Source organism: Gouania willdenowi, chromosome 16, assembly GCF_900634775.1.
Source record: "Gouania willdenowi chromosome 16, fGouWil2.1, whole genome shotgun sequence".
NCBI lineage: Eukaryota > Metazoa > Chordata > Actinopteri > Blenniiformes > Gobiesocidae > Gouania > Gouania willdenowi.
In genome coordinates this window covers 13,257,339-13,270,629 of record NC_041059.1, presented here as the reverse complement: position 1 = coordinate 13,270,629, position 13,291 = coordinate 13,257,339, and the positions used below count along the sequence as shown (strand labels likewise).

General features: G+C 39.3%; 1 protein-coding gene across 4 annotated transcripts; it reads left to right on the top strand.

Moving 5' to 3' along the window:
* The first annotated feature begins 629 nt into the window (after nucleotides 1–629).
* arnt (aryl hydrocarbon receptor nuclear translocator) lies at nucleotides 630–12,151 on the top strand. 4 transcript variants are annotated; one of them, XM_028469896.1, is made up of 20 exons: nucleotides 630–953; nucleotides 2,144–2,231; nucleotides 2,648–2,692; nucleotides 2,810–2,860; nucleotides 3,737–3,950; nucleotides 4,444–4,657; nucleotides 4,751–4,853; nucleotides 4,939–5,004; nucleotides 5,114–5,199; nucleotides 5,284–5,360; nucleotides 5,810–5,944; nucleotides 6,038–6,112; nucleotides 7,533–7,684; nucleotides 7,872–7,994; nucleotides 8,834–8,921; nucleotides 10,087–10,274; nucleotides 10,800–10,989; nucleotides 11,268–11,442; nucleotides 11,515–11,651; nucleotides 11,734–12,151. In XM_028469896.1, the coding sequence occupies exons 1-20, from the start codon at nucleotides 917–919 to the stop codon at nucleotides 11,815–11,817; spliced, it is 2,328 nt and encodes a 775-aa protein (XP_028325697.1). In that variant the 5' UTR covers nucleotides 630–916; the 3' UTR covers nucleotides 11,818–12,151. The 4 variants fall into 4 exon arrangements, with proteins under 4 accessions (XP_028325697.1, XP_028325696.1, XP_028325700.1 ...); XM_028469895.1 differs by having other exon boundaries at nucleotides 10,797–10,989; XM_028469899.1 differs by lacking the exon at nucleotides 7,872–7,994.
* Nucleotides 12,152–13,291: the final 1,140 nt, after the last annotated feature.

Genomic DNA, 13,291 nt, shown 5'->3' with positions numbered 1-13,291 from the left:
AACCTTCTGTGAATGCAACCATGTCGGAAATAAACAGAATAAATAAATAAAAATAAATTGTTGGGGAGAGGGTCTGTGTATAGCCCATATCAGTATTAGTTAATATTGGAAATGTAAAATTTTGTGTTGGTCAATATTAGCAGAAAGATAATATTGTGCATTATTATTATTATTATTATTATTATTATTATTATTATTATTAGTAGTAGTAGTAGTAGTAGTAGTAGTAGTAATGGTGGTGGTATTCATAGTAGTTTGTTTTATTATTATTATTATTATTATTATTATTATTATTGAATAACCCCCCCCCCCCACACACACACACACACACACACACACACATATTCTTTAAATTCACACAGAAAGCTTACAAAAAAGGGGAGATATGTTGAATTTGCCATATAAAATGAACAGGTTTACAATAAAATCAACTTCGTTTTGTATGTTCAAAGTACATAATGCATTTACAATTCAATTGAACATTATTAACTAAGTGTCCATATTATTATTACTATTATTAATTGTGCACTGTAAGTATTTTTTAGCTTCCGTGAGAATCGAGGATTTCCCAACACGTGACGTCATCTGTATCTAGCTGCTGTCGACCAATGGGAGGAGAGAATAATATACCGTAGATAGTGCTGCGAGCGCGACACGCCATCTTAATTGGTCAGGGGGTTTAAACGAGTGGAAGAAAAGAAAACGACACTGTAACGAGTCAAGGATATTCTGACTGTTTAAGAGTCGTTTTAGCGCCTTCTGTGGTGATTTTGGCCATGGCGTAGTGTGTTTATCACTTTGAAAAGTCGTTTATGAAAGGGGGGAAATCGTTAGCTGGTAGCTGTTAGCTTTGACGGGAAAGGGGTGGGGGTTGGAGGAATTTTCCTGCATCTTGAAGGTTTTTTTTGTTTTGTTTATGTTGTTTCACATAGACATGTCCGCTTCAAATCCAGGTGAGTCCGTGTAAAAGTCACATTATCTGTCTGCACGCATTGTCGTGTACAGCTGTTAAACATTTAGGGAGTTTGTTGCAGTCGAGCTCTAGCGAATGCACTCCTAAAGATAGCGTGACAGCAGCGGCTTGGCTAGCTTAGCCCGGTTAGCTCAGTGCTGCACAACTCAAGCTGCTAACCAGCCTGTTCTCTCTTTTTTCAACTCATTGTTAACACTTATCAGTTTTTTTTGTTTTTGTTTTTTTTTTTGTTTACTCCCACTAATAGCGACCCCAATGACAATTCAAAGTTAACTTCTTAATGCTTGCTATTTCTGTTTTCAATGTTTAAATAGTATTCTCAACATGGGAAGTTGTTTACAATATGAGAAACATGTCTTGTCATGTTGTACAAAATATTGTATACATTGAATTGTTTGTATTTCCACTAAGATTACGTCACAACTTAAAACCATGGGGTTTCTGTATTGCTAAGGTTATTGTAAAAGTGTGTAATCTTGCGTTTAGTCTGTGGCCTGTTGATAGGTTTGTTTGACACTTTCAACACTTCAAGCTTTGGGTATCTGGACTATTTAGTGTCTTGATCAAATAATCTGTACTAACAAATTGAAACGAGTAACTTATCTGTTGTCTTTTAAACTTCTCTATCAATGTCTTCAATCAGCTGTTATTGACTAAAATCCAGTTGCCAACCCTGTTTGATGCAGATCGTGTCAATGTGTAATTTTACCGTTTAAACTTTAAACATATTTGACCTATTACCATATATTTATGTCCCCCCCCCCCCCCCCCCCCCCCCCCCTCGTTTGGAATGGTCTGGTCTGCGACATTGTTTTCGATCATTGTGGAAAATCAATAACATACTGCAGAATGTATGAGCTAACTAAAGTGATGTTAGGGGAAATGTCTTGAAAGAAATATCTTTAATCTACCCTTCCCTAAATATACCAGATTTACTGTGTGGTTTCTTGACCTAAAAGCTGCTCTAGCACAGCCTGGGAGCTGGTCATTGCACTTCAGGGGTGTGTGAATGCAGAGAACCAGTTTTAAGCATGTCCCCCCCAATTTGCCCGAATGTGTCCTGTGACTGAGGGCTCCCAGGAGTGGCTCAGTTAGTTTTTTTTTTTCAATTTATTATTTTTTTTATCTGTACTGTAGTGAGGCTCTGTTGTGTTCCTCTGTTATTAATAGATTTGCCAGACCCAAATCTGGGCATGGGGGCTAGTGGGACTAGTTGTGGAGCTGTGATACCAAAAGGCACCAACAAAAGACGAGCTGCGTAAGTACTTGTATCACTGTTTTAATTTATGCTTTCACTTTTGATCTTAAAACTTGTTTGAAATTTACATTTTGCTGACTGTCCACTGTCAAATTTATAACACAACATTTTGCCAAGTTTTTTTTTTTTTTCTGTGTTTAGATGTAGTTCTTCTGAAATATCCATAGAACCACATACTAACAACTCACAATGTTGTTGTTGTTGTTTTTTTTTTAATTTACCTAAGGTTGTGCTACATGTTATTTTTTAACAACACAAGCTGTAATAATAAAAAAAAAAATCATAAATAAAGGTTTTTGTTTTTGCAGCCATTGCTTAAAATCATTGTCATGTAAAGCTGTAAGCATGTAACCATGTCGGAAATAAACTGAATAAATAAAATAAATAAAAAAGCTGCTTTTGTGCTTATTTTTCAGACCTGACTTTGATGATGATGATGATGATGGAAGCAAACTATTTAGGTTTGTTTATCTCAGTTTATTTTATACCAAAAATAAAATTAGGCCTAAAAGCTGTTGTTCTAAATGTTTGAGTTTTTGAAAGAAAAAAACCCACTGTTTCTTCTGTTTTGTTCTCAGATGTGACGATGAAGGGCCAGGATCCAACAATGACAAAGAGCGCTTTGCGAGGTAGGAGGCTAAACCAGGAAAAGTTAAACTGTAGAGAGGGAGAGATTGAGCGTATTGGGACCAGCACCTCCCGATCCCAGTACATACATAACTATCTTTTTATTTGTTTGTTTGGGGGTTTTGCATCAGCTTTATGTATTGGTGGTTATCTTGGGCCTCTATTTTAGTGGGTTCGTTTTAATTCCAGGTTTTTGGAGGGAGATCAAAGTTTTGCAGATAAGGAAAAACTAGCCAGGTATGGCCTGTACCACAAAGTGGGACTCCCGCTTGCCTGCGTTTGTTCGGAATTGTATGCACTTATCAAAAACTATCTTGTCCTGCTGGCATCTACAACACCCGCGCCTCAAAATGATCGATCAGACAACCAATATTATTTTGTTGCTCTATTTGTCTCCGTTGTCAGATTGCTCTGCCTCTGATCCAGTGAGCTGGTTGTCTCTCATCTCCCGACATTAGTTTTGTGTCACTAACTGCTAAGGTGTGTTTGTCTCGGGGATGTTTTTCTACCTGGTAATCCCTTCTTCTTGAGCAACCAGACTTTCTGTGTATTTTGTCTCCCCCCTCTCAGGCAAACTGAAGGGACTTTCTCTCTTCATTTACTCTCTTTGTCACACAAACTGGCCCTGAAAGTCCAGACTCTTCCACTTTTTCAAATTCATTTTTACAGACCATTAACCACACACTAGTGTTTTGTGTGACCACTGCTTTTCTCACCTCCTCTCATTCCTATAGCTTTTCTCTCTGTTAGGCAGCATCACATTGCAGCATTAACTCTAAACTCTATTCCATGTGGTTGTCCACCTGCCCATCTGTTTCCCCATTTCGATCTCCTCTCCTTTCCTCTCCTCTCTTGCCTCTCTTATTTCCTCGCTCCAGGGAGAACCACAGTGAGATTGAAAGGCGGAGGCGGAATAAGATGACTGCCTATATCACAGAGTTGTCAGACATGGTGCCCACGTGCAGCGCCTTGGCACGGAAACCAGACAAGCTAACAATCCTACGAATGGCAGTGTCTCATATGAAGACTTTGAGAGGAAGTGGAAATACTAATCCAGATGGGTCATACAAGCCCTCATTTCTCACTGACCAGGTATGACAAAATTTCATCAATCATCAATCAGGAGTGCTGTTATATGTATATATCTATGTGTACAGTGCAGGCATTATTATCACTGAGTTCTGAAAAAACAATGCTGCAGGAGTTTCTTCTTTAAAGATGTCAGGGCTCTGTATGGTTAAATGCTCACATTGTTGTTTTTCTGTCTGCGAAAGTTAATGGTTTTACTGTTTCCCATTTATTTGCCCTGTAGGCTGCCTGTCTATTGTAGAGCAGCAGCAGCATAATAGATACCTCAACACAACGTGAGATTAATTTCTCCCTATTTTTTATTTTTAATATTTATTGGTAATAATGCCAGTTAAAAGATCTACACATCATTATCTAAACATTTGAACTAGAGTTACCTAGTTTTAAAGAAGATGAAAAACCTCTGTGGAAAAGCAAGTCATTTTCAGTGATAATCGGTCAGATCTTGTGCTCTTTGCCCTCTCTGGCCTCATTCTTTCATGCTTTATGCCTACAGGAGCTGAAGCACCTGATCCTCGAGGCAGCCGATGGCTTCTTGTTTGTTGTGTCTTGCGAGACTGGCCGCATTGTTTATGTGTCAGACTCACTGACACCCGTCCTCAATCAGTCACAGTCTGAATGGCTGGGCTCCTCCCTCTATGATCAGCTTCACCCAGATGACACAAAGAAGCTCAGGGAGCAGCTGTCCACTGCAGAGAATAACAACACAGGTATGAATTAACCATGTTGACACAAAGCAAAAAAAGAGTCACAAGCATATAGAAAGGGCTTCAATAATGTGTATATATATATTATATTTGTAGGAAGGATGCTGGATTTAAAGACTGGAACAGTAAAAAAAGAGAGTCAGCAGTCATCAGCAAGAATGAGTTCTGGAGCTCGTCGATCATTTATCTGCAGAATGAGGTTAGACTTCGTCCTGAGTCACCTATCATTGGACTTTATTGAATTAGCATATCTGCCTTACGTGACAGTGTATTTGTGCTTGCAGATGTGGGACATGTCCGGTGGAGCCGCTGTCAATGAACAGACTACATTTTCTTCGAAACAGAAACAGGTGACAAAAGTGATCTTCTGTTGCTATGATAAACTGATGAAAAAACCAAATGCACACAAACCCTGTTTGTTTTACTACCAGTATAATGCAGAATGTGTATTCACCACAGGAATGGCTTGGGCACTGCCACAGAAGGAGACCCTCAGTACGTAGTGGTCCACTGTACAGGTTATATTAAGTCCTGGCCTCCTGCAGGTGAAACATACATTTCTGGGGTTTTTTAACAATAAAAAAAGTAGCATATGGGTGGTTGCATTTCTAATTTTGTTTGTGTCACAGGTGTTACACTAACAGAAGATGAAACAGACAACAATCAGGGGAGTCGCTATTGTCTTGTTGCCATTGGACGATTACAGGTATAACTGATATATGGTGTGCATGCACAGTGCTTGTTTATTTTCTACCAAACCAAATTAGAGGAAAATATGTGGACTAAATGATCTGTTACTGGTCCTGCCAGTTTCATAAAGAGAATGTTGTGAAAATAAGGAGCATAATTTGTGGCAATAGGACTGTCCTTTACCAAAGAGCAGTTGTAGACTCACATTGTTCAGAAAATGTGTTTGCCATGATGGAAAAAGGCCTTTATTATGGCAGTGTTTTACACTTAAAATACTTATTTGGAGTTTTTATACAGTGTTAGGCTTATGCACTTCAGTTTATCATCATGTATTTGGTACTGCTATAATGAAGTTAATTTTTTGTTATTGTAATATTTAAGCTGGCAAAGTTAAGTTGTGCTTTCCTTGTCTTGTTTTTGGAGTGTTTTTCATGAGAAGTTGATTATTATGTGCTTATTTCTCAGGTTACGTGTTGTCCAGGCGACACAGATCTCAACAGCATCAGTGTTCCTGTAGAGTTCATCTCTCGTCACAATTGCCAGGGCATGTTTACCTTTGTAGACCACCGCTGCCTGGCCGCTGTTGGTTATCAGCCACAGGTAAACAAGAGCGTGGCCAGGAAGCTTCCCTTACCGCAGCTTTTTTTGTTTTTTTGTGGTAAGTCAAGTCGTCTTACCTTCTTTGTGTTTCAGGAATTATTGGGAAAGAATATCCTTGAGCTTGCTCACCCTGAGGAACAGGGACTACTGAGAGACAGTTTCCAACAGGTGGGATTTGCATCTGTGTGGCTTTTGACCCATTTTAGGCCTTTTGATTGGTACCATGCCTTGGTCTTCGTGTGTAATTGTGTAGTACTAGTTTAGAATTGCAGTTAAAAAAATAAACCTAAACTATTACATTCAGAGATGTAGTTTGATTTGTTCTGTAGAATGTTTATATGTTTGAATCTGCGGTTTGGGTTATCCTAAATATATTAGTGTTTTAGGGCTGAACAATTAAGATGTCATACTTTTAGACCAATAGTGGACTTCGGCCTATCCATAGATAAATGACACAATGGCACAATTTATTTACTTGTAAATCATTATCCTTAATTTTCCCCCTCGCAGCTAATTCTCTTCTTTAAAAAAAAGGCAAATGTATTCAAAATCTTTGGAGTTTGTTTTAGTACTAAATTTCAGCATACTTAAAATATAATTAGTTGAGATGAGAGAAACTTTTCACAAAATGCTGTCATTAAATATAAAACATAGTAATTAGTTCTTTTATCAGCATAATTTAACAGCAACATCACATCAGAACTAGGCACATTGCTAAATATGTGCTGATCATCTCTATAAAAGCAAGGAATGTGTGTGTGTTTGTGTGTGGCGCATATCTCCCTAACGCGGTCTGATCGAGCTGAAACTTTTTAACAGCTTGCACATAGTCCGAGTGTGTGCATTCATCACTTGGACTCATTTGGGGTTGCAAAACATTTATTCTCATTTTATTTTGAGATTACAGCTCCAAATTTTTATCGCGCCGCGGTACTTCCTGTTCTGATTTAAGATGTCACTGTGTTGCAGTTTGTTTGCAGGTTTAAAAAAGGTCAATATTAAAAACGTTTTTGTACTGCTAAAAGGTATTTAAGTGTGTTGCAAAACGTTTATTTTTGTTTTATTTTGGACGTGGTTAGACTGGACGGTAGCACAGAATTGTTCCCGGAAGATATTGGCGCGTCGGACAATTCGAATCCATTGATTCCGAGTGACATAACTGGGATTCTAGGTACTTTGTCGTCAATAACTGCATTGATTTACGGACGTGACAGAGAGTTGCGATAATGGAAGTTCGAAATAGACTCAAATAGTTCCCGGAAGTTGTTGGCGGGCAATGCCAGCGGCTGTGCTTAAAGCGAACAGCGAAACATGTCCATTTCTCCGCAGACATGGCAATGTTTGCACTTAATGAACTCCATCTTGCTTTTAAGATTCCTTATCAAATGATCTGTCATAAAAAGTGGTAATAAAATGAGCTGGATCTTTGTTACAACATCATTATTAAAGTGCTGGTAATGTTAACGTTGTTGTCTGTGTGACGGCAGCAGCTGTTAATGTATTTCATCGTTACTGCATTTCTGCTAAAGTTGGTTTAACTCCACCGACTGGTTGTGAAGTAGCTTGTGTTTTCTGTGCTTGTTTTAAGGTAGTGAAGCTGAAAGGTCAGGTCCTGTCGGTGATGTTTAGATTTCGTTCCAAGTCCAGGGAGTGGATCTGGATGAGGACGAGCTCCTTCACTTTCCAGAACCCGTTCTCCGAAGAGATTGAGTATATCATCTGCACAAATGTCAATGTCAAGTGAGTCACACACACTGCCAGGATACACAATCAAATTATAGCATAATGACTTTATTGATGCTTGTAAAATATTCCTCGTTCCAAAACCTTACATGTCGTTCAAACCCAGAGCCCCACCCACTAATGCAGACACTGACTAATCTCTCCCAACACTTTTCCCTTGCACCCCAATGACCGGGGAAAATAGAAACGCATCTCAGGAAACCCTTACTCCCATCTCCTCTCCAGGGGGGTTGGTGCCCCCCTCTTTGGGTCAGAGCAGCCCAAATGGCCCACCCATAATGCTCAGTCCAGGGCAAATAGCCACCAGGTGAGACCAGGCCTGACCTGCCAATCCCCGTCCTGCATTGGTGACCAGGGGCTGCTTCTTCATGGGAAACTACAACTATTTTTCCAGCTAATCATTCTGTATCTGCTTTCTCATTTCCTTCTTTGAGATATTTATCCTTCCTTCATCTCTGTAGTGCTAAAATATTAGTATTGACAGAAAGCATGACTTTTCTCATTATTAGCCCTCTAAGCACCGAAGTATCCTACACTTCATACCTCTAGCTGGCTAAATAGATGGTTTCTAACACTGTATTTTCTAATGGCTTTATATTTATATTTTTAGGGTAAACTTGTTGTGCAAACGTGTGTTTGCAAGACAAACATGGCAAAGTCAATGAACGGGCACAGGCTGATTAACTAAGTAAATACATTTTAATAGATACTAGGATTTTTTTCACACCTTTTGAAGTACAAAGTCAGGTAAATCATGGCTAATGAAGTACTAAATAAAACAATGAATAAGGGGTTATCATTTTTTCCCTTTAGGTATTGTTGTGTATCAAACAACATTTAAAGTCTATTTAAAATTTTGACATCACAAGTATCTATTTTTATTAGATAACACTCGTGCCTAAAGGGTTAATAAATATATTCATCGGGTAGTAGCATGTTAGCTCTATGTATGTTTTAGTAGACCTTTCCCTTTTTTCCCCCCCTGTTTTGGTTACGTTGCCAATGCCATGGTGACTGGTGGTGGATATAGTGGAGCCTGAGCAGCGGATGTTTGGGACTTTCAGTCAACAGTGGCAACACAAGAAGAAAATAGAGCTTTATTTAAAGCAGATTTCAATCAACAGTTTCTCTTGTTTACCTTTACAGGCAGTTACAGCAGCAGCAGCAGGCTGACCTGGAGGGAGGAGGAGCGAGGGATGGCCTTTATGAAACCGGCCCGATCACCCTCTCACAGGTTCGCTCACAAGCACGTCTGTTTTTAAGTCATTTGAGGAAGAAATAATTAGCATTCAGCTTTTTATTTCTAGAAACAGTGGCAGGATGTTGATCGTTTGCTCGCCAGGAAAAAGCATCCGGATGTTGGGTTGGGTGGGGGCGCATCTATTATCACAACTTTGCTTTGAGGCCCAGAGCTTTTGTGAGCTGCGCCTCTTGGTGATTAGTTCAAAGTAGACTTTTTAAAGAACAAAAAATACTTTTCTCTGTAATTGTGAGACAAAAAGAAGCTCTCTTTAGGAAACCCAAGTTAGTTTTTACCTTCACTGATACGTTTCAATAACGTTGCCACTTATTCTAATCAGCATAATAGAATGCTGGAGCTTATCCCATTTCATTTTAAGTGAAAGGTAAGGTACGCCCTGGGGGAGTATGGTACTGGGTTGTTTTTCCAGAAGTTGTTTCATATCTCAGAAAGATCAGGAGAAGCTGCTCCATGCTTTTATCTCCAGCAGACTGGACTATTGTAATGGTCTTCTGACGGGAATTCCCCAAAAGAGCATCAAACGGCTACAGCTGGTTCAGAACGCTGCAGCTCTGGTTCTTAACCAGAAGAAAGAGATCAGAACACATTAGTCCAGTTTTCAAGTCTTTACACTGACTCCCAGTCAGCCCCAGAATAGACTTGAAAGTTCTGCTGCTGGTGTATAAATCTGCGAATGGGTTTGGTCCAGAATCCATCAGTGAGATTTTAGTCAGGTATGAACCCAGCATGTCTCTCAGATCTATGGACACAGGTCAGATAGTAGAGCCCAGAGTTCACAGCAAACATGGTGATGCTGCTTTTAGTTGTTATGCTGCAAAGAAGTGGAACAAACTGCCAGCAGAGCTGAAAATCTTCCCATGTGATGTTGAGAGGCAGATTTTTGAATAAGTTTGTTTTAATAATTTAAAGCACATACATTTGCAATGTCACAACTTTGTGGGATTAGTTTGGTCATGTTTTAACATGACTATCTGGCAGTGCATAAAGCAAGGTCCAGAAAGACATGGTTACTGGTGGGAAACTTGTCTGGCCTTCAATATAGCAATAGACCTCAACCCAATATAACACCTTTGGGATACATTTTCCTCTTTGTGTTATTCAGTGTGTTGCCTGACAAACTGTTTTTTGTGGCTTTCAGATGCCGGTGCAGCCAGTGACAGCAGCAATAGCTGAGCATAGTAACAGCATTGAGAAACCAGAGCTGTACCCCTCCCTTTTTCAAGCACAAGACCAGACTAATGGCATGCCTTCAACATCAGCTCCGTCCAATCAGATGTACGCTCCAGCCAATAACTTCCCCCCAGCTCGTTCCAATGAAACTTACAGGTAGGAGGAGTTTTTCATGTGTCATCATTTAGCTATGTTTAGACAGGACAAGAAATTCAGTCCTCAGCTTCTAAATACTCAATATTTTACAGACAACAAAAGGATTCATGTCATTGATAGGACTATTTCTCTATTAAAGTAAACTGTTGTCAAAGATGACAGAAACCAAACTGAAGTGGATATTATGAAACTACCATCCAGTGTCAAACATGTTTTGTAACCTGCCAACTAGTTTGCATGCCTGCCAGATGGCAAAGCTGTGCAATATTAAGTAGCAACAGCCTCTGGGGAAAAAGCTGAATGAAGGCCACATATTTTTTTATATGAAAGATCCAGAGGAATAATGGCTTTAAGTTGGGAACTTTTGCCTTTTCTTTTGGCAAATGCCACACAGAGAATTAACTCTATAAAAGTGGGAATAACGTCTGCTGCTGAAGTTTCTGGCAGTTTGCCAGTCAAATGAAACAAGTTTTGATGACAGGGTACAGCTTCCACAGCTCTGTCTTTGTTCACACTTCTCAGCAGACCGGTCAGTATGACTCCACAGATGGCTCAGCCCGCCCACTCAGCAGGGCAAATGCTGGCTCAGATGTCTCGTCAAAATGGAGCCCCACAGTCTGTGGCTCCATCCAGCACCAGCACTCCCCTGCATGGAGGACCAGCAGGAGGATGGCCCGTGGCCGGAACACGAGTCAGACCACAGTTTAATAACCAGGTGGGCCCTCCTCTCACGGCTTGATCTGCTTTTCACAACTCAAAAGTGAAAATACACACCTTTAATATCATATTTGAACATTTGATTCAAAGCATTGTTCACTTTTTTTCTGCTGAAAACAAATGTATTATGTATAAAGTAATGTTGTTGATTGATTATTGTCCAACTCTTTGACATTTTAGTCAAAGTTTTTTCAATTTGAATCACCTTACACCCATGCAGCAGCAGCACCCCATGCCAACCTGTTCCTAATACATTTCTTCCTTTTTTGCAAGCAGGTGGCCCCCCAAGCAGCAAAAACAATGTCACCACCTTTTGCTACAATGGGGGGGTTCGGAGGCAGTTCCTCCAACACCTTCAGCCAGATGCCAACAGGTGCTGCGCCCACACCTTCCAGCGCTGCAAACTATCCACAAATCAATGCTCGCGCCAATATCAACGCCAGCACTTATGGTACGTTGAGCGCACGATTGATCAACAGTTTGATCAAATCTATGGTGCTCACGTTTCTGTTGTGTAATTCAGAAGGCGCTCAGTCCGGAGGGCAGTTCCCCTCTAGAGCTGCTGAGGCAGTGTGGCCCCAGTGGCAAGGCCAACAGCACCCACAGGGTAACGTTGAGCAGCACCCGCACGCTCAGAGCAACCAGCAAGACATGTTTCCTGTGAGTAGTGTCGCCTGCTGTAGTTTAACTCCTAACTTCAACCTTATTACACACTTATCCATGTGCACCTTTTTTGATCTAGGATGTATTGGCAATGCTGGAACCAAATGGAAATTTCAACAGTGAAGACTTTGAGATTCCCATGTACCCATCATTCAACGAGTGACCTGGTCGGCGTTTCTACTGTGACCTGCTCTTTCCTTTTTTTCCCCCTTTTAATAATAATAATTTGATCCTGCACTTCTCTCCTGCTCAGCATGGTTTAAATTGTTGGCTGAAGGCCAGTAAAAGATGGAGAATAAATCTGATTTAGAAGATTTTGAGAGGAGCGATATCAGTATCTTGCTACTGTCCTAAAAGAATATTGGAACAATATTCCAGCCATTGTAAGACAGTTTTCGTGCTAGCACTGCCCAAAGCTTAAACTGTAGATATGTGATATATATATTAAAAAAAAAAAAAAACATCTATATGAAAATATATAATAAACGCACAATCACTCAACCACTCTTGAAAAGACTGTACACAAACACAGGAGTTAAAAATGCACATACACACTACGGCCTTTTACATGTTAAGGGTTATTCTCAGGCTTTGCTAAAGAGTGTCTTTTTTTCCTCTTAAGTAGATGGAGGGATGTATTTTGTCTTTTTAAACTGGTAAATAAAAATACATGAATGAAAAAGAGGAATATACAAGCACAGGAATCTTTTTAGGACTTAACTGCACGTTAATATCACTCAGTTTTACATCCACCGCATGTTTCTGCATGTCTGAACAGCTTTCATTGTGCACTTCGTACAGTGCAAAGACAGTATTGCGTAAAAACATGGTTTTCTGCTAGAATTTTATCACTATGTAAAGTTTTTTTTTTTTTAATGGAGCAATTTATTTTATTATATTTTTAACATTGCTGCATGCTAATCTTTAAGGTGCTCCCTGGAAATGATGACTCTGCTTACTTTGCTTACATGTACCTACAAACTGTGTGTATGTTTGTACAGTAGATCCATGTAGCAGGTTTGGTCCCATGACTTCCTGTTAAGGCAGGTGATTATTTCACTTGATTTTTATTAACAGAAATCATAAGAAAAAAGCAATAAATAGCAAACAGGTATTGTGTACTTTTAAAGCCATTCTTTATTTTCATTGTTGTCCTTGAATATTTTAATTTCCAAATGGAAAAAGTGGCAGTAAATTTAGGTTTTGATTGAGTTGTTTTATTTCTTGTTAGCTATTCGTCACCCTCCTCTGGTTGGTATTTTAATGGTTTAATCAGGGTATTCAGGATTTAAATGGAATCAACAGAGCTAAGTTTTAAACGATGTTCAGGTGAAAACATCCTGTTTTTGTGTTTTGTCATTTTCCTTGGCATAAAGACTGAATCTTTGCCAATTTGTGGTTTGTTTGGAGAAAAAAAAAAAAAAAGAGTAGCATGTGAAATTATATTATTTTGGTTAAAAGAGAAATTATTTCTAGTTTTCTGTCATCTCATAATCATTTCATTTTGAACCCTTTTAGATCATTTGTCTAATTTCTCTCCTCCCAATGGTTTGTTGTCGTTTACTTACTGTAAACGTATTGGTTGCCATGTTCCCAGGTTCTTTTCCACTCTTAGAAACACGATATATAAATGTAAT